This window comes from Vitis vinifera, chromosome 1 (genome assembly GCF_030704535.1).
Source record: "Vitis vinifera cultivar Pinot Noir 40024 chromosome 1, ASM3070453v1".
NCBI classification, from domain to species: domain Eukaryota; kingdom Viridiplantae; phylum Streptophyta; class Magnoliopsida; order Vitales; family Vitaceae; genus Vitis; species Vitis vinifera.
The window spans coordinates 492,120-511,202 of record NC_081805.1 but is presented as its reverse complement, the minus strand read 5'-3'; the positions used below and the strand labels follow the sequence as shown (position 1 = coordinate 511,202).

General features: G+C 35.1%; 4 protein-coding genes and 2 non-coding genes across 10 annotated transcripts; 4 read left to right on the top strand and 2 right to left on the bottom strand.

Annotated features, from left to right (window-relative positions):
• The first annotated feature begins 1,521 nt into the window (after positions 1-1,521).
• LOC100247350 (uncharacterized) lies at positions 1,522-8,004 on the top strand. The gene is made up of 9 exons (XM_002267040.4): positions 1,522-1,945; positions 4,124-4,244; positions 4,340-4,407; positions 4,489-4,548; positions 4,663-4,821; positions 5,151-5,297; positions 5,832-6,046; positions 6,126-6,234; positions 7,441-8,004. Exons 1-9 carry the CDS (start codon positions 1,772-1,774, stop codon positions 7,525-7,527), a joined length of 1,140 nt encoding a protein of 379 aa, XP_002267076.1. The 5' UTR covers positions 1,522-1,771; the 3' UTR covers positions 7,528-8,004.
• Positions 8,005-8,214: 210 nt separating this feature from the next.
• On the top strand, positions 8,215-8,286 carry TRNAP-AGG (transfer RNA proline (anticodon AGG)). Its single transcript has one exon. It is a non-coding gene; the product is annotated as a tRNA-Pro (tRNA).
• Positions 8,287-9,894: 1,608 nt separating this feature from the next.
• LOC100252466 (ureide permease 1) lies at positions 9,895-13,533 on the top strand. Of its 5 annotated transcripts, none has more exons than XM_010651365.3 (9): positions 9,895-10,099; positions 10,590-10,668; positions 10,799-11,102; positions 11,502-11,640; positions 11,766-11,913; positions 12,157-12,200; positions 12,310-12,404; positions 12,601-12,975; positions 13,110-13,533. In XM_010651365.3, exons 2-9 carry the CDS (start codon positions 10,643-10,645, stop codon positions 13,263-13,265), a joined length of 1,287 nt encoding a protein of 428 aa, XP_010649667.1. In that variant the 5' UTR covers positions 9,895-10,099; positions 10,590-10,642; the 3' UTR covers positions 13,266-13,533. The 5 variants fall into 5 exon arrangements, with proteins under 5 accessions (XP_010649667.1, XP_003631196.1, XP_010649662.1 ...); XM_010651360.3 differs by lacking the exon at positions 9,895-10,099 and adding an exon at positions 10,294-10,494; XM_010651371.3 differs by lacking the exon at positions 9,895-10,099 and adding an exon at positions 10,296-10,494 and having other exon boundaries at positions 10,590-10,685.
• Positions 13,534-14,006: 473 nt separating this feature from the next.
• LOC100259407 (putative pentatricopeptide repeat-containing protein At1g26500) lies at positions 14,007-16,068 on the top strand. The gene has a single exon (XM_002274223.4). It carries the CDS (start codon positions 14,399-14,401, stop codon positions 15,974-15,976), a length of 1,578 nt encoding a protein of 525 aa, XP_002274259.1. The 5' UTR covers positions 14,007-14,398; the 3' UTR covers positions 15,977-16,068.
• LOC100264579 (uncharacterized) lies at positions 16,044-18,466 on the bottom strand. Its single transcript, XM_002274186.4, has 4 exons — positions 18,214-18,466; positions 17,159-17,281; positions 16,739-16,841; positions 16,044-16,613 (listed from the first exon to the last, which is right to left on the bottom strand). Exons 1-4 carry the CDS (start codon positions 18,306-18,308, stop codon positions 16,368-16,370), a joined length of 567 nt encoding a protein of 188 aa, XP_002274222.1. The 5' UTR covers positions 18,309-18,466; the 3' UTR covers positions 16,044-16,367.
• Positions 18,467-18,515: 49 nt separating this feature from the next.
• Positions 18,516-18,586, bottom strand: TRNAG-CCC (transfer RNA glycine (anticodon CCC)). The gene has a single exon. It is a non-coding gene; the product is annotated as a tRNA-Gly (tRNA).
• Between the last annotated feature and the right edge of the window lie 497 nt (positions 18,587-19,083).

Genomic DNA, 19,083 nt, shown 5'->3' with positions numbered 1-19,083 from the left:
TTATAGTTTATTAAAAAAAATTAATTTATTATGTAAGACACAATTTTTTTTAAATAACATATTTTTAGGTTTTATACTAGTGAATATTTGGTAAATCAATTTAATAACTTAATTTAAGTCATTAAGTAAATTAAATATGTTTGGTAAAATAACTTAATGATATAACTTAAACTAAAAAACAACTCTAAATGATAAGTAAAAATAATTAATTTATTTTGAAGTTAATATTTTTATTATAGATTTTAATCCTTAACTGCCCTAACTAACTCAATAATCTCATTTTCTACTCCATAACCATTTTTATTTTAATTATAATATACGAAGATAAATATATTAATTTAATAATTTATAATAAGCTTTAGGTCAATAATTCAAATATAATTTAATTTAAATTATTAAATAATAAGTACTAAGTTTTTTTAAATATCCCATAAATTTATTTTTTAAATAATAAGTTATTTTAACTGAATTAATCAAACAAAAATAGAAACTCTTATTGAACTTTGAAAGAAAAACTAGTATATGCTGAATAGGTATCATATCAAATTTCAAATCTAAACACTTGAAATATATAATTAAATCCATACAAATTGAATAAAGATAAAGAAATGTAACCCCCTACAAAAAAAAAAAAAAAAAACATGTGCATAAATGAGATATTAATTGAATAAAGATGTAAAGAAAACCTAACTCCATACAAAAAAAATAACACATGCATAAACAATATACGGGTACACTCAAATAATACAAATCAAATAAAGTACAAATAAATCATATTACAATATAAAATTATGATTTTTGTGTATTAATAGAAAAAACACTATTGATCAGTTATGTTTATAACTATGTATCATTGTTTGTATTTAGTTCCATTGATTTATACCACATATATGATTTCATTGTTTTGTACCTTAGGTACATTTCATTGTACTTTGATGTAATTTGTTTGTCTTTAATATCATTTATTTATTTTTATAATAATTTAATTTATTTGTATTTTGATCTTATATACTTATATATTTATTCAACAACTTAAATTTTATCATAGAATAGTCTAGACTAAAAATTCAATAAGTTACAATTCGGTATCTTATAATTTTTTTTTCCGACTATCACAAAACATAAATCAAAGAAATATTTTCTAATAGGATGGTAATCATAAAATAATATTTATGGAAAGCAATGAGAAATATCGGATCCCCATACAAAGCAATAAGGCAAAAAGCAATTTTTATTTTTATTTATTTTTAATACGTGACAAATTGTGATTGGTTGGTAACATAAAATGACCCTAAAAAAGGCTTTAAGTTTTCGGCCAAAATGGCCGCTATGACCAAAAAATTATTGTATGTAGGGACCTTCCCAAACTTATTATCCATTTAACTCTTTTTATGCCACCTAACAGCCACGTAATTTATTTATTTTTTAAAACTAAGGTTAAATTAGTTCATAATTAATTGTATTTTAAAAATATGATTTTGAACTATTATATATATATATATATATATATCATAATAAATTTGGGAAGGTGCCCGTATTGAGTTTTATTTCGAGTCTTTGAGTGTAAAGCCAGTTTTAGCCCTAAACTCTTTTATGCACACTACAGGGGAGTGTTTTTTGGTGGAGAAAAATAACGGATTGACCCAAAATGCACATATTCTTTGCTTACCTGCTGCGAAACCAATAGAAGGAAGAAGAGAAAGGGCTGAGAAGTTCGACAACTAATCTTCACGCTTTCCGAAACAGCACTCAGTTGACGGAGTGAAAAGCCATGGATCCACCGCAACAGAGACCAGAGTCTCCGATGGAAATCCCCATGGATCAGCAGGGCCGGAGATCCGAAACTCCGCCGCCTCGCCCTCGACCAGCACCAGCAGCAGCCGCAGGCGGAGATTTCTCTGCGATCATCACCGTGCTTTTCTTCTTCATCCTCATTTTCTCCTTTGTAACCTTCTACTTCTCATCCGTTGCATCAATATTTTTTATTTTTATTTTTTTGTTTCTCTGTTTCTGGTCTAGTTTACTTAATCGAATCATTTTTTGTTCTTCTTATTTGTTATTAAATTTCCTTCTGCTTGTCTGGCTTTATTTATTTTTTTTTGTGTCGATTACGGATGGTCTTTTATCATCGCATTTTGAAGTTTCAATCTGGAATGCTTTCCCTATTTGATAAATTTCTCAGCAGCTGTCATCAACTGTCATCGGTCGAGTCAATTACTTGGTTTTTAATGCTATGTTTGTCATTATTGCATCACAGGGTTCTTGTCCGAGTTTAATCGATTGTGGTTACATTTTTAAGAACATTGATTTGTGGAGGAATTTATCTATATTTATCTACTAATCTAGTTAAGCTGCGTCTCCATTTTTCGAGTACATTCAGTGCTCATTTTGCTCATCATCGAAAATTTTGAAGAACTCTAAATTCTAAAATGAAATTTTGCTAGCATATTAAATTATTTTCCTTTCTTTTCACTGGTTTTGTAGTCTAGTGATAATTTCAGTTTCATTCAGCATCACACACCCACACTATTTGATCTGTTATTGTTGCTTTCTTGTTCAAATGCATGTTCATTAACAAATATGAATGTAGCTGGCTCTGTAAATCTAGTTTCTATCAAGATTTCCTTTTATAGATCTGTTCAAGAGCAATATTTACGAGGAAGAAAATTTTACAACTGTATTTTGTGATCTGAAATCAAAAAATAAGTTTTATGATTGATATGTTCTCTAAAGAGAAAGAATCTTTGCTAGACGGTGATGTTTCATCAACCATTGAGAAGGTATCAGCCAAATGGTATTAGTCTGAATGTTGACCGTTGTAGCCCTAGAGGAATATCTTTATGAGCTTATGGGCTGATTTTGGCAAAATGGTTAGAAATACTCAGTTAAATTATGTTTGATGCAAGAAGGTTGAGGCAACATTGATAAATGAATTCTATATTCAAGAAAATGAAAACAGATTACTTTATATATTTATATTTGCTGGCTGTAGATAAATATTATTGTTGTTGGCTTTGTCATTTTGATCATTTGTAATGAGATGTAAGGTTCTGTTGTTATCATTTGAGTATTCCAATCTACCAACTCATGAAATCTACTTTAATAGTTCCTCTGTAGTTTTCATAAGGGAATTTTTTGAGTCTGTAGAACATCTTAAAAGGAGAATTTGGATATTATTTTAACATGACATCTTGAAGAATAATTAGAGGAAAGATCATGACATCTTGAATAAGTTGCTTCAAGCAATAGTTTTAGCATGTACTTTTTCTTTTTCTTTTTTTAAATCACGGAGTTGAGATATATTTTCTTACTTTTTCTGCACCCCAACCAATTTCTAATTCTTATCCATGTCCTTAGTTTTTTATCTGTCTTTTTTTTTCTTAGTCTGCTAAACAGGTTTCTTTTGTGATGGATGTGTCACCTTGGATATTGTACTTTGAAGTTCTAATGTGATCATACATAGGGATAGTTCCAGGTGCCATCAGAGATATTTTCTCTCAAACTATCAAGCTTCCGTTGTTTCAAAGATCTCTCTTCCTCTACAACTCTGAGGCTTCCAATTGTTCTAGAGACCACCCCCCCTTTGCATGTGTGCATACACACACAGACCCTGTTTTAATTGGAAGATAATATTTCATTGGGTTTTGGGGTCTTTTCTATCCCTGGCATCATAAAACATCGTCATCTCATGTTAAAGCCTTCATTTGTTATCCTTTTTCTGAATCAATTCTGAAAACATTTCCAAAAAACTATATAGAAGATCATGTTACTATCCACTAAACCCTGTGCAGGTTTCAACTATTTTCTAGAATAATTTCTAAAAATAGTTAACCAGATAACATTTTAAGAATTTCCATTTTTTTTTTTGGTTTTTTAGACAGAAAACTGTCCTTACAATAGAACTAATCATGCCCTTAGTACTCCCATATATGATAGCTAGGTTTTGTTCAAGAAAAACAGTGAGCTGGTGCTTTCTTCACTTTTTGAAATCTTTGTAACATACTTACACTAGCATGATGTTGTTGTAGGAATATATTGTCGGAACATATACAAATGGAAATATATGTTGTTAATCACTGTGCTTGAGGCAGGAATTTATTATGTGCTATTTTAAACTTCACAGGTAGCATTCCAGTCATCCTCAACATTAACAAACAACTTAACCCTTTTACACCAAGTCCCAGAAGGTCATGTTGGGATGTATTGGAGAGGAGGTGCTCTTCTAAAAACAATTACAGAGCCAGGTTTAACTATGACGTTTTCTTCTTTTTATTTGCATTCAATAGTTTGTTGTGCAGAGTTTGTAGTCTACCTGCTTGTACTTACTTGGGAGTTTTAGGTTTCCATCTAAAGATGCCCTTGGTAACCCAGTTTGAGCCCATTCAAGTGACTCTCCAGACGGATCAGGTAAATTCCAGTTTTCCTAGTTATGAAGAGGATTTTAATTGCCATCATTATACTTGAATTATTTTTTGGCTGAAAATTCAGGTTAGGGATATTCCATGTGGTACCAAAGGAGGCGTCATGATCAACTTTGAGAAGATAGAGGTAAAGCATTGAGATATTGCTCTATTTTTAACACTATTAATTTAGAATAAAATAGTCATTGTCATCAAAGGTTCTATATTCTCTAGTTTGTTTTAACCAAAGTGTTCCCTTCAGGTTGTTAACCGGCTTCATAAGGACTATGTGTATGAGACACTGCTAAACTATGGTGTGCAGTATGACAACACATGGATATATGATAAGATTCACCATGAGATCAATCAGTTTTGCAGTGCTCATTCCCTTCAACAAGTTTATATTGATATGTTTGATCAGGTAACAAAACTAAACAACTATATTATTGTTTTTTAGTGAAATTAATGTGTTCTTGTAACACTGTGATGCTTGCTAATTCTTTAGGGGTCTTGTTTTTATGGATGTACATGAAAGGCAAAATTGGATTTCTTTTTGTGCCATATGTGGGAGCAATTAGTTTGTTTAAAGTTGAGTTGTCAGTGGCTTTATTTGCATATTATGGGATGTCATTAAGTTAGCTAATGTTGCATATTATATTTGTGGTATAAATTTCTAATTTTTCTTTGTTATAATTTCTTAAAATTTACACTTGATACCTAGTTTGGCTAATAATCAATTGGATGTTACAGATTGATGAAAAAATGAAAGATGCTCTTCAAGGTGATTGCACACGTTATGCTCCTGGTATTGAAATCATCAGTGTGCGTGTCACAAAACCTAGTATCCCGGAGAGTATAAGGCGCAATTTCGAACAGATGGAGCAGGAACGCACTAATGTAATTTCTTTGTCTTGTTAAAAAACACTTTTTTTATTCTTGCATATTCCTACTAGAATTAGTGTAGAGACTAAAAGAATAAGAAGTGAATGATTTACTACTTCCTTCGATATGCATAATTAAAAAATTTCTGGTCAAATGTCATTGAGAATGTGGGACCTTGATTCCTCTACAACCTCCTGTACCAAGAACAACTTTTTCTTGAATCAGTTAATATAATTTTCCATATCTAAAAAGACATAGTTAACTTAATCTGTTTTACTTTTTTGGGTAATGCTTTTTACTTTCTAGTGTTTGAAGATCATTAACGTTCTCTATTATTGCACATCATTGGCATTACCCTGCTCCTATGAAACAATTCAGTCCTGTTCCTCTGGATGGTCAATTGTATTGTTTCATTTTTTCTTGATTCCCTTATGATAATATCTGATGATTAGACTATTAATTATCATTATTTGTTTTTTTGACTATGATAAAGGTTTGTGGAGTTATATTTTATATAATTTTCTGTTGGTGTTGGATGCTTCAATGCAGGTTTTGATTGCCATGGAGAAACAGAAGGTCGCCGAGAAGGAGGCAGAGACACGGAAGAAGATGGCTATAACTGAAGCCGAGAAGAATGCCCAGGTTAGCAAGATCCTCATGCAACAAAAGTTGATGGAGAAAGACAGTTCCAGAATGCAGGAGGAAATTGAGAACCAAATGTACATGGCTCGAGAAAAGAGCTTGGCAGATGCTAGTTTCTATAGGTGAAAATCATCTTTATATTTTTCTTCTCTTCTTTCTATTATCATCATATGCAATCATGAAGTTTCTCTCCATCCTCAGGCTGATGAAAGAAGCAGAAGCAAACAAGTTGAAGCTTACTCCTGAGTACTTGGAGCTCAGATTCATTGAAGCCATAGCTAATAATTCCAAAATCTTTTTTGGAAACAAGGTTCTCTCTCTCTCTCTCTATATATACATATATACACATACACACACACACATATACATATATCTATATGTATAAATCATCTTGGAGTTGAAGAATGTCCCATGGGTTCAGTTGTTCTCTGATTCAAGTGTCCCTGGACCCCTTAGTCCCACTCCCTATTTATCAAGATATCTTTTTGATCAATTTTTTCAGGTCCAGAGCATTGCGTATTAATTAGATAGAATAAGGCTTGGCAGGTTAGAGCAAAGGACTGAAAATCGTTGTATTAGGTGACCCTTTGGCTGCTGATTCAAGTGTCCCTGGACCCCTTAGTCTCACTCCCTATTTATCAAGATATCTTTTTGGTCAGTTGTTTCAGGCCCAGAGCATTGTGTATTAATTAGATAGAATAAGGCTTGGCAGGTCAGAGCAAAGGACTGAAAATTGTTGTATTAGGTGAACCCCTTGGCTGCTCCTCTGATTCCAAAAACCAAAGGCCAACTGGGAACAGACTCAGTGGAGATGGATATTTGCCTCTTCCTATTCTTGATGACCTAGTGACTCAACTTGGAAGATAGTTGGCTAGAATAGTCGTTCAAGTGATTCCTTTTTGCCATTTTCCTTTTCTGTATTTTATTATTCATTCCTCTGGGGGAAAGCCGCCTTGGCAGGTGATCCAGCTTCTAGCCCTTCAATGATGAATTTGTCTAAAACTTTGACCTCAGTAGTGAAAGAAAGGGCTCACTCTTGTCTGCCTACTTTACAACATAGGTCTCTTTATATATATATGTATGGGCAAAGGCCAACTGGAAACAGACTCTCACAGTGGAGATGGATGTTTGCCTCTTCCTGTTCTTGATGACCTAGTGACTCCACTTGGAAGATGGTTGGCTAGAATAGTTGTTCAAGTGACTCCTTTTTGTCATTTTCCTTTTCTGTATCTTATTCTTCATTCCTCTGGGGGAAAGCTGCCTTGGCAGGCGATCCAGCTTCTAGCCCTTCAATGATGAATTTGTCTAAAACTTTGACCTCAGTACTGGAAGAAAGGGCTAGCTCTTGTCCGCCTACTTTACAACATAGGCCTCTTTATATGTATATGTATGTCCAATTATGAACTCAAATTCAAGTGGCACCCTCTGTGTACTTCCCGTGTACATTGGGGCATCTTAGCCATTTTCTGTGCACTCATCAAAAAAAATTTGAACTCAAAAACTTTTTGTTGTGCAGGTCCCAAATATGGTTTTTGACCAGAGACTACTTGGGAACTTCCTCCAAAGTGTAGCCAAAAGGGGGGACACCGAAGCTGAGTTCTAGGCTACACCAACTCTGTTACTATATAATAATGATGAGAACCATATGCAATTTGAAAATCCAAGGGGATTTATGATCATATAGTCCAAATCATTTCAGTGATTCAGCTCATATTGGTAGTCACCTGTAGTCATGTGATGAACAATCCTGCAGTTGCTGTGGAGAGCATCATCTAAAGCCATAGAGAAAACAAGTGTTTTTCCAGTTCATATTTTCCCAGGTATCTGTTCCCTTTCTTCTCCTGTTCTCCCCCAAAAGTTGTAATAAGGAAATACTAGTTTTTTTCTTTTCCTTGTGAAAAGGCATCGGGTACAATGGTTGTTTGAGCAGGTTGTGGTGGCAACCGTGACTGTAAATGGGGTGTGTTTCCTGTTCCATGGGGCTGAAAATTATGTTCACGTTGTCCATGGTCCTTTCTTCTGGCTACTTTTTGGACTTGGATAATCAGATTCGTATATGCCAAATTAATATTTCCGTTCCCCTCCGGTTTGTTTTGGATGGAAGTACCAATATTCCAGGTTGTGGTTAGTTTTGGGTCATTCAATCAAATTTTAGTTCCAAAAAACACAGTAGGCACATGACCGACCTTTAATTTCTCTGTTACCCGTTACCGCTTTCTGCCTGAAGGCGTCACTGCCTTCTTTCTTTTGTTCTTATTTAAGAAAGGATATCTTTTACCCTGGCAAGCATGGGCATTTGGTCTAGTGGTATGATTCTCGCTTAGGGTGCGAGAGGTCCCGAGTTCAATTCTCGGAATGCCCCTTCATTCATGCATTTTAGTAATTTCTACAAATTCCCTTAATCTTTCCTATTTATCCCAACCTTTCTTTCCATTGTTAAAATAAAGCAAAAATGATAATTTTAATAAGTTACAAAATAAATTTTAGAATTTTGCGTGGAGTAGTAGTAAAAAAAGTACATTTCCCACCACCATTTTCTTGTTCAACAAGTGCAAGTAAGAAAGGAAGGATATTGACCAATTGACCATCACAATGTAGTATATTCAAGTATCATTTAAAAAAAAAACTTTTTATTATTTGAGTCATATATTACAAATTTGAAAAACTGAAATCCGTGAAGGGAAATAGTGTTTATATTATAATTTTAATAAATCAGGAAAAAATTATTTAGTGATCCTTTCCATATTTTCCCCCTTCATTAAATCTTTATTTTAGTTTCAAATAATAATATCAGTAACTTAGGAAAAGTTTCCTGTAAATGACATTAACGGACAAGGAAATGTTTTTTAAGTTTTCCTTCTTTGTGTTTTCTTCTAATAAAATCTTTTTCTAAATTAGAAAATAAAAAAATGAACAAAAAGAATGCAAACATATTGAAAATTGTGGATTTTAGTGATTTATTTTTTATTAGAAATATATGATATGTTAAATTAATTCCTTTTATCCGATTCCATAAGTAAAAACTTAAGCTTGTTTGATAATTATTTTTTAAAACAGTTTTAAAAAATAATTTTAAAAAATCGTTTTTAAAAACTATTTTATAATATTTTATAAAACAAAAATCTGTTTATGGACCTAAAATTATTTTTAACTTATTTTGAATATTTTTAAAAATAATTTTTATAGATAACCTTATTTTTAATTTTGTATAATTATTCTTTAAAATAATTAGCAAAAAGTAACTGAAAATAAAAGAAATTATTCGAAAACTGTTTTTGATTATAAAGGCGTTTTTTAATTTTTTAATTTTAAAAAATAAAAAATTATTTTTAAGAAGAGCCGTTAAAGTTGAAGACTGTGGAGCACGTGCTTGACTCAAATCACAAAAAGATCTCAGCTTTCAAAGAATAACATCACTCCCTGGCACTATACGATTGACTTTCTGTATGGCGTTTAAAGTCATCTATTGTAAGCGAGTGAAACGTGGAGACTTTTTCCACCTGCCTTTTGCATGCCGATTTTTATAATACATATTTTTAAAAATAAAAATAAAAATAAAAATAGGTATGTGAAATTATCTAATTCTCCCTAGTCCCCTGCTATTCTAAATTTCTAATCTCGTCTTCGTCCTCTTCCCACATTAGCTTGTATTGATTTTCCGTTGAGTGCCCTTACTACAACACTTTGATGAAGATCAAATTATTTAATGTTTTGATATAAATTAAAAAAAATTATTTATAATAATTTTTAAAAAAAAATTTATATGTCAAATATTAATTCAAAATGATTTAAAGTAATCGTTTAGGTTTTTAAAACTTTGTCAAGCCTTGTTCAATTTTTTAAGTAATATTTTTTCAACATTAAGAGAGAAAGGCTTAGATAGTAATAAATAAGGGCAATAGAGTGGTTTCATATGTAGTGTGAAAAATTAGAGGAAGAGAAAAGAAAAGAAAAAAAAAACACCCATACGCCCACACCTTTTAAAGTATTAGATTCAGAGAATCTATATTTAAGAGATTCCAGTTCAGCATAACCTGTATTTGTCTATCCCTACCCAGTTCTAAGAGCCCTTTCAAATTTCATTGACCACACCCATCTTCTTGAATTCCTCAACTGCAGCCTGCATCCTCTTCTCCGCACATTGGTCCTCCATTCCTGCCGATCTGTAACTCAAGGTTAGCTCACGTAATCCACTTGCTACTCCTGAATCCATTTCATAAAAAGTAAGTTTTTCCTCTTGGCTAAGTGGGGTTTGAGTTGTTACGGTGATGCATGCGTGGCCCAGATGGGTCTGTCTCCCTCGAAGTGGGGTTCAGGTTGTTTTTTTGATTAAGCGGGAATTATTTTTTTTTTTTTGGCATTTTTATGGTGGGTGTCCACCGTTCCTGCTGGTTGTACATTTAGATTCCTTCCAAATTTCCTTCGTTTTCTATGTCCTGAATTTATTTGATATGGCGAGTGGTTGATGTTGAGGGGCAACTGGGTTTTTGTTCTGGATTTTGCTGCTTTCTGGGCTCTGATCTGCTGGTTTATCAATACTTGTTCATTTGATGCCAGTTTAATTTTCTGAGTCAGTATCCTCTTTGATGGCTTTTAGCTTGCAGGAATTGATAGATTTTCTCATCCTTTGTCTTTTTTTTTTTTTGGGAATTATGTTTCTCGCAGGCTGTTGATTCTTGTTTTGACTCCAATCACTTCTGGTGATATCATTAGTTTCAATGAAACAAATGGGCCCTTTATATATGTACTAGTTTCTTTCCTGTGAGATTCTTCCGTTTCTGATTTTTCTTCTCTATGAGTGCAATATTCTGCTTCTTTTATTTAGATAGGTTGAGGGTAAAATGAAGGAGGCTAATTCAAATTGCTGTTTGCAGGACTTATCCGGGTTTTTTGTCCTTGATCCCTCTTCTAACTGAGGGGATTTACTCTAGTGGATTGAAGATGTATTTGGTGGAGAGCAAAGGAGGTGCCATTGCGTGCATGCTGCTTTCACTCTCCTTCTTGGGCACATGGCCTGCTATTATGACTCTCCTAGAAAGAAGGGGCCGTCTTCCTCAGCATACTTATCTTGATTACACAATCACGAATCTCTTGGCTGCGGTTATTATTGCTTTAACCTTTGGTCAGATTGGCAGTAGCACTGCTGAGGTGCCAAATTTCCTAACTCAACTTTCTCAGGTGACTTCTCATATTTGAAGGACAAATCTCTGTTCTTTTCCCTTGAGTCTTCAAGAAAAATGATGCAATATTTGGAATGATTTGATCTCTGTATCCTGTAATTACCTATGCAAAACATACTAGATCCATCAAATGGCAAGCAAAAAAAAAAAAACCGAAAGATTTTCTTGATGTATTGGTGTCACATATGGTTGCTTCACTGCTAGTGAGTAGTGAGTTGCTCTTGTACATGAGATTTTCCATGTGTTGAACAAGATGTTCAAAGTGGAATAAGTTAACGGGTCTTCCTATTTTGGACCAAATACCATGATACCGGGTTTAGTTATGTAATATTACTACTTTAGTCCTCTGTATCAATTACTATAACTGGTTTTGAATCTTCTAAAATGATTGATGCAGGACAATTGGCCCTGCATTTTGTTAGCAATGGCAGGAGGGGTGGTCCTCAGCCTTGGAAACCTGTCCACACAGTATGCGTGGGCTTTTGTTGGTTTATCAGTTACAGAGGTCATCACCTCAAGTATTACTGTTGTTATAGGTCAGTGTCCATGGGTGTGTTGGAAGAACTTTAGTTTTTTTAGCTACATTGCCTTTGTAAATCGTAGTGTGACATGCTACTGGAATTTTGTATATTGCCTTAACCTTTTGTTATGATTGTTGCAGGCACAACCTTGAATTACTTCCTGGATGACAAAATTAATAAAGCCGAGATTCTTTTCCCTGGTGTTGGATGCTTCTTGATTGCTGTTTGCCTTGCCTCTGCTGTTCACTCGTCCAATGCTGCTGATAATAAGGCAAAGCTTATGGCACAGTATGTCTATTTCTTCCATTAATATATTGAAAAAGGTCGATCAATTTTGTGTTGGTCTGTGTCCTTTATTTCCTTCCATGTTTTGTTTGCTATTCTGTTTGACCTTACTTGTTCTAATGGAAAACAAGATCATTAAAAGTGGAGTATCGATATTGTTGGGCATGTATGGTTACAATTCTAGTGCTGGCATACTTGATCACTGTAATCATAGAGCACTGATGTTGCGCCTGTTACCTTTGGCAGGGGTATAGATACTTCTGTGGTTAAGGAAGCATCGCCAAACAACGGTAAGGAGCTGTGTGAGATTCTAACTCGAATATTTTGGTTCATCCCATTTAGTTAACTGGCTGATTTTTCATTTTCCCTTCTGATCTTGTGCATCCATGGTTGTAACAGGGGATCCCGAGAATGGAAGTAGTGGTACTGCACCAAAGGCAAAATTTGGGACTGCTGACTTCCTTATAGAGGTTGAGAAGAGAAGATCAATCAAGGCGGGTGGTTCCCTTCCTAATTACTAAATTTCGATTTTAGAACTTGTTTCTTCTGTTCAGTGCTCAAATCAATATATACAAACTGATGTATGTTGGGAACTCTACATGTACTGAAGTGGCTCATGACTTTTCCCCATTGTATGCATGAATGATTTTATGTATTTGGAAGTTAACGATCGGGTGACTCTGCTTGCAGGTGTTTGGGAAGAGCACATTGATTGGACTGGTCATAACTTTCTTTGCGGGTGTTTGCTTCTCTCTTTTTTCCCCAGCATTTAACCTTGCAACGAACGATCAATGGCACACTCTGAAAGAAGGAGTTCCTCATTTGGTTGTCTACACTGCATTCTTCTACTTTTCGGTCTCATGTTTCGTGCTTGCCCTCATTCTAAATATCATCTTCCTCTACCGCCCTGTAATGGACGCACCCAAATCAACGCTAAGGGCTTATCTCAGTGACTGGAATGGCAGAGGCTGGGCCTTTTTAGCTGGGCTCCTCTGTGGGTTCGGGAACGGTCTCCAGTTCATGGGAGGCCAAGCTGCAGGATATGCAGCAGCTGATGCAGTTCAGGTGAGTTTAAGCACAGCATACATATTGACAAACACATACACATAGAGGCAATCATAAATCGGGGTGTTTGTGTGTGTTTTCCTGCAATCCAATCAGAATGTGCTGATCATTTGAACTTTTCATGGTAACATCAGGCACTCCCACTTGTGAGCACTTTCTGGGGAATAGTTCTGTTTGGAGAATACCGAAAATCGTCAAGAAGAACATATATATTGCTTGGGAGCATGCTGTTCATGTTCATTGCTGCTGTGGGAATACTCATGGGATCGTCAGGGCATCGAAAAGATTAAGCAGTCACAATTTCCATGTTTGGAAGCAGATGATGTAGCTACCAGTTCAATTAAGATCCAGAATCATGGCTTCAAGATTATGGATTGGGAGGTGCTTTTGATAGTTATAAAGTGATATTCTCCATTGTGAATAGGAAAGAAGAAGAAAAAGATAGGAATAGAGAAATCTGGTTATGTATCTTCTATTGAATTCAAACGATATTCATCCATTTATCTCAAAGATCATATTGTACATCTCTATTTCAATAATAACTATTTGTGTGGTGAACTTCTTGGCCTTTGTCCCTTTATTCTCTCTTTTGATGCCTACAATGGTTGTATGGTAATTTATCAAGTTTTAAACTAACAAATTTATCACAATTGGATATCATGATGTTTATTAAAAATTCTTTTAGTACCACATTTAACCCTTATTTGCACACAAGACATCAATTACCTGATGGTGGTTTTTGGATATAACATCTTTCAATTCTATATTATAATTGAACTTTGTTGTCTAGATCTTCTTAGGATTATTTGATTAAAAGGATCCTTAGAAACCCGATTTTAAAATTTTAACCCTTTTTTTAGCTTCATTTTAATAAAAAAGTCCTGGTTTTTAAAAATAATCTTTTATTTTAAACTACATATGAATACTTGAAATGATAGAAAGATTATTTATATCAAAAATGAGTTATTTTTCAAATAAAAATATGAGAATGATTAGATTTACAAATTTATGAATTATTTCGTCTATTTAATCACTTAATTCATCTTCTTAAAACATCAAAAAATGACATTTTTTTTTTGGAGGATCTCATTGTATGATCTCTATCTCTTTGTATATTAATTCTTAAAGCATCAAAAAATGATATATTTTTTTTGGAGGATCTCATTGTATGATCTCTATCTCTCTTTGTATATTAAACCCGAGCACATTTCAAATCTGAAGATATCAAGTTTGGTATGGTATTTATTCTATATTTTTGCATTTTCCTTGTGGATTAGGTCATTTTAAGAGAAGAAAAAAAGTTTGTACCTTGGTGGATCTTTGGTGGTGGATACTGGAAAATATAGAAAAAAGGCAGTTGATGCAGTTGGCAGTGTCCCCGGCCTACCCAATGAAACTGCCTGCTCTGGTATCTTGAACCAAAATGAATATGAGAAGAACAACCCATAAACTTCTCATAACACTCTTCAATCAACTCAATGTTCGTCCTTTAACCACGCTCCCTCAACTCCCCCAACCCACCTCTATAGTTAACCCAAACCACCTGCTCCGAGTCTGCACTGTCCTCTACCAACAGCAGAACTCACCCGAAGTCAGACTCCAAACCCATCTCCGGGCCTGCGAGTTCCACCTCACCCACGAGTTCTTCCTCCAAGTCTGCAACAAATTCCCACTTTCATGGCGACCCGTTTACAAGTTCTTCGAGTTCACCGAAACCCAACCCTGTTTCCATCACAATTCAGTTACTTTCAACAAGATGGTCGACGTGATTGGACGATCCAGAAACATCAAACTTTTCTGGGAGGTTCTGCAGGAGATGGGACGGCGTCGTCTTGCCAATGATAAGACGTTTGTGATTGCTTTGAAGACGTTGGCTTCGATCAGAGAGATGAAGAAGTGCGTGGAGTTTTTTCATTTGATGAATGCCCACGAATATGGTTATAGTTTGGAGACTTTGAATAAGGTGGTTGAGGTTCTGTGTAGGAGTAAGCTTGCGGTTGAAGCTAAAGAAATTGTTTTGAAGTTGAAAACTTGGATTCCGCCAAGTGGGGTTACGTATGGGTATTTGATTAAGGGTTTTTGTGAGGTTGGCGATTTGATTGAGGCGGCAAACGTTTGGGATTTGATGGTGGATGAAGGGTTTCGGCCGGGCATTGACGCGGTGGAGAAGATGATGGAGACCCTTTTCAACATTAATAGGTTTGATGAAGCAATGAAGCTTTTTCAGGCAGTGAGAACAACAAGGTTTGATGAGTTGGTTCTTTCTACTTACAGTCTTGTGATCGATTGGATGTGTAAAAGAGGCAAGGTCTCGCAAGCCTATATGGTGTTTGAAGAAATGCTCAAGAGAGGGATTCAACCTGATAATAAGACAATGTCCTCATTAATTTATGGGCTTCTGGCAAAAGGGAGAGTTAGAGAGGCTAATAAGATTACGGAAGGTATTGAAAGGCCGGATATAGCTGTGTATCATGGAGTGATTAAGGGGCTTCTGAGGTTGAGAAAGGCAGGTGAAGCTACACAAGTGTTTCGGGAGATGATAAGGAGGGGGTGTGAGCCTACAATGCATACCTATATTATGCTATTGCAAGGGCATTTAGGGAAGAAAGGGAGGAAAGGGCCACACCCACTTGTGAATTTTGATAGTATTTTTGTAGGGGGTTTGATTAAGGTGGGGAAGTCATTAGACGCCAGTAAGTATGTGGAGAGAATGATGGATGGGGGAATGGAAGTACCCAGGTTTGACTACAACAGATTTCTGCATTGTTATTCAAATGAGGAAGGTGTATTTATGTTTGAGGAGGTTGGGAAGAAGTTGAGAGAGGTTGGGTTGGTTGACTTAGCAGATATATTCTTGAGGTATGGGGAAAAAATGGCTACTAGAGATAGGAGAAGAAATAGAGTAGCTGAACCTTTAGAAGAGCTTCTAAGGTCCCAATTTCAAAATGGGGCAAATGGGATCTCAGGAACTGATCAAATACAACAAGAAAGGGCAAGTTGATGGGAACAGTGACCAGATATTATGGTTGGAAGATTTAATATGTGGTCTTTTTTGAGTGTAGAAATGATGGCAAGGAATAATCTTTTCCTTTATAATAAACTTCAGCTTTTCAAAGAAGAAAAAGCAAATTCAAATTGTGCACTTAGACCTCAAGAATTTCTTAGCACAGAATTTTTGTCAGGGCATTTGTGTTGCTTTCCATCAAATAAGGTTCACTCCCATCTCTGCAATCAGTTTCCCTCATCAGGAGCCCAACAAAAATATATGGTCTGAGCCTAGATTTGATAGTTGGTTTCCTTCAAAAATGGCTTTCCCTAAAAACATTATTGGGGCTCAGGTTCCAAAGGCAAAAAATGGTTCAATCCTCTAACTGAATTCTACTTCGAAGAGATTACCAGCCACCACCTCTCATTCTGTCCTGCATCACAGCTGCCTTCTCCTCTTTCATCTTCTCCACAATTTTGAGTATCTTGGGATCGAAGAAACGGTCACGAACGTATTTCCTCTCTTCAGCCTGTATCTCCTTGATGGCACTAGGATATGGGTTAGGGGGAAGTTTCTTCCCCTGAAGACGAGTAATTTGCTTCAGTCGAGCATATGCCATCCTTTTGGCTTTTTTCTCTGCCCTATATTCCATCTACACACCAAAGCAAAAGGCTGGTTAAATTTTGAGGAAGGATGAAAACACGAACAAAAACAAGACGAACTTATTATGTTCCTGAGAAAAATTGACTCAGGAACCCGGTCAAATGAAATACATACATCGGCTACAGCCATGGCCTCCTCCTCACTGACTCCCTCTTCCTTCAACTCAAGCACCCGACAACCAAATACACGAGCTGGAGGGGGGTTAAAAGCGGTCATCCTGCCAGATCATTACAAACAAATGAAGTTAACATTTGACTCAAAGCTTTTGATCCTAAAGTCAATTTCATTATCCCCTATAAAGATCATCATAATAAAAGATTTTTAATAAAGAAGACTTTGAGATTCTAAACACTCAAAATAAAAACTTAAAAAAAAAAAAGGAGATTAATTTAGAATCTCTCCTTGTTACTTGACAAATTTAAGACATATATCATGAATTTTTTTCTTTACGATCATTCTAATATCACTTGGTAGAAACAAAATGCATGGCAAAAAGGACAAATAGATAACTTTTTCTAAGAAATAGAGCAATACTTGATAGCATCTTCATGTTTAGAGTCTGGATGCTTTAGAAAGAACTTTCGAATATAAACATCCTCGGGGAGACTAATTTTCTTAACTTTTCCATCAGGTCGAGGAAATGTTGGAGGTGGAACCCTGGTCAACACAATCAAGTGTAAGGAAAAGCACAACTATCATATTATATATGTGTGTGTGTGAACCAGTGTAGGACTCAATTTTACTTCAGAAATGTCTAAAGGATGATTAGTAACAAAAATTATGGCAAAACCATAACAATCACAGATTCTACAACTTATCATCTCTCATCTTCGGAAAGATATAATTTGGTTGATTCCCACATCTCATGTAGGCTCTAGTGCTTCCAAAAGACTTATTTTTGGGCACCACACACGGATCATATATACCCTGACACAAAAAAGTGAAACCTTCATATTACCTGAATCCATTTATTCAACACCCAATATCAATATTTCTAAAAGCATTAACCTCAAAGGACAATTTGTGATAACCATATTTACTGGAATGTGAAGGCAGTTCCCACTAGTTAATTTTTCAGGCATGAACATTAACCAAGAAAAAACACAAAATGGGTTGATGATAAAACCCCTAATTCTTGCATCAACCAATAACACATCAATCAAAAAAATTTGCAAAAGCACTGGATCATCAACAATTAATAGAGATCAAGTCTATTGAATCCATATTGCATAACACCCATGTGATATTTTGCTTCAACGAAACATAAGCTCTACATCCACAAAATAACTCAAGAAACTTCAACCTTTCCGGAGACACAGTCCATTTCTCCGTTATATTCCAAAATCACGTAAGGATGAACAAGGAAAAGAAGGTGTTGCATTATAACACGTATCCCGATGCACACCAAATGCTTTCAGCGATAAATAAATGTGAGAAGGCAAAAGAAAGAAAGCCCATGTTCAGACTCCGAAAACTTATCTAATGGCTCAAAATTTCCGGCGAAAGTATTTGAATAATAACAAATATTTAGAAACAGCCAAATATAAATAAAATGTAAATGATAGAGGGAGAGAAAGAGAGAGACAAACCGTTCCATGGCTTTCAGCCAGGAAGGTTCGGCCTTGGCCAAGCCCTTAACGAGCTTTCTCGTTCTGGTGAGCATGTCTCCTTTCATGTACGACATAGCCTTCGCTGCATCTGCCTCCGCCGTCTTTGAATCCTCTGAATTTGTGTTTGGAGCCCGTTAGCATATGAAAGAAACGAGAAGGTGATTTTTATAACAGATGAAACGGTCTCGTTTCCCATGTATAGAAAGAAGTCCAGACTCCAGAGAGAAATGTGCAAATGACCCTTTTAAAAAGAAAAGAAAAAAAAAATATGGAAAAAAGAGTGCGCATCCAGGGAATCGAACCCTGGTCAGTACCGTGGGAGGGTACTATGATACCACTACACCAGATGCGCTTCATGTCAGCATTTTTTCCTTATTATTTATTGTTAAAATTATTGTAGGTATCACCCCCCAAAAGGGTTCTTCAAACCGGTTCCAAAACCCCATTTCTGCTAAGGGATTTATTCATCTAATGCTCAATGGCCATCAACAAGTAGACAAGAACTCGTCTGCATATACAGTTATGCAGATATAGAAGAAAATGGAGCTCTTGGGCACCTTAGCTTGCTCCATACCCATAAAACGAGTTTCTGGAAGAAGCATGTCCAACCACTCTCAATCTCCCCATTTTCCTAATCTGAGGCTACATTTGATCCCTTGAAATTTGATATAAAAAGAACAAAAAAAGGAAAAAAAAATTAAAGTTCAATATTTTAGTTTTTTAATATAAAAATTGAATAATTTAAAAATATAAAAATTTCTAACTAATTTAAATTACATTTATTTTTCTTTAATATTTTTCATTATACAATCAAACATAAAAAAAATCATTTTCTTTATTTTTTTTCCT

Bases quoted from the DNA above. Each gene is read 5' to 3' on its own strand.
- LOC100247350 (XM_002267040.4), top strand. From the start codon at position 1,772: ATGGATCCACCGCAACAGAGACCAGAGTCTCCGATGGAAATCCCCATG. The intron at 4,408-4,488 runs GTAAATTCCAGT...CTGAAAATTCAG, and splicing joins TGACTCTCCAGACGGATCAG to GTTAGGGATATTCCATGTGG. The intron at 4,822-5,150 runs GTAACAAAACTA...TGGATGTTACAG, and splicing joins ATATTGATATGTTTGATCAG to ATTGATGAAAAAATGAAAGA.
- LOC100252466 (XM_010651365.3), top strand. From the start codon at position 10,643: ATGAAACAAATGGGCCCTTTATATAT. The intron at 10,669-10,798 runs GTACTAGTTTCT...TGCTGTTTGCAG, and splicing joins CAAATGGGCCCTTTATATAT to GACTTATCCGGGTTTTTTGT. The intron at 12,405-12,600 runs GCGGGTGGTTCC...CTCTGCTTGCAG, and splicing joins AGAAGAGAAGATCAATCAAG to GTGTTTGGGAAGAGCACATT.
- LOC100259407 (XM_002274223.4), top strand. From the start codon at position 14,399: ATGAATATGAGAAGAACAACCCATAAACTTCTCATAACACTCTTCAAT.
- LOC100264579 (XM_002274186.4), bottom strand. From the start codon at position 18,308: ATGTCGTACATGAAAGGAGACATGCTCACCAGAACGAGAAAGCTCGTT. The intron at 16,842-17,158 runs GTATTGCTCTAT...ATGATCTGGCAG, and splicing joins AAACATGAAGATGCTATCAA to GATGACCGCTTTTAACCCCC. The intron at 16,614-16,738 runs GTATGTATTTCA...TTTGGTGTGTAG, and splicing joins AGGCCATGGCTGTAGCCGAT to ATGGAATATAGGGCAGAGAA.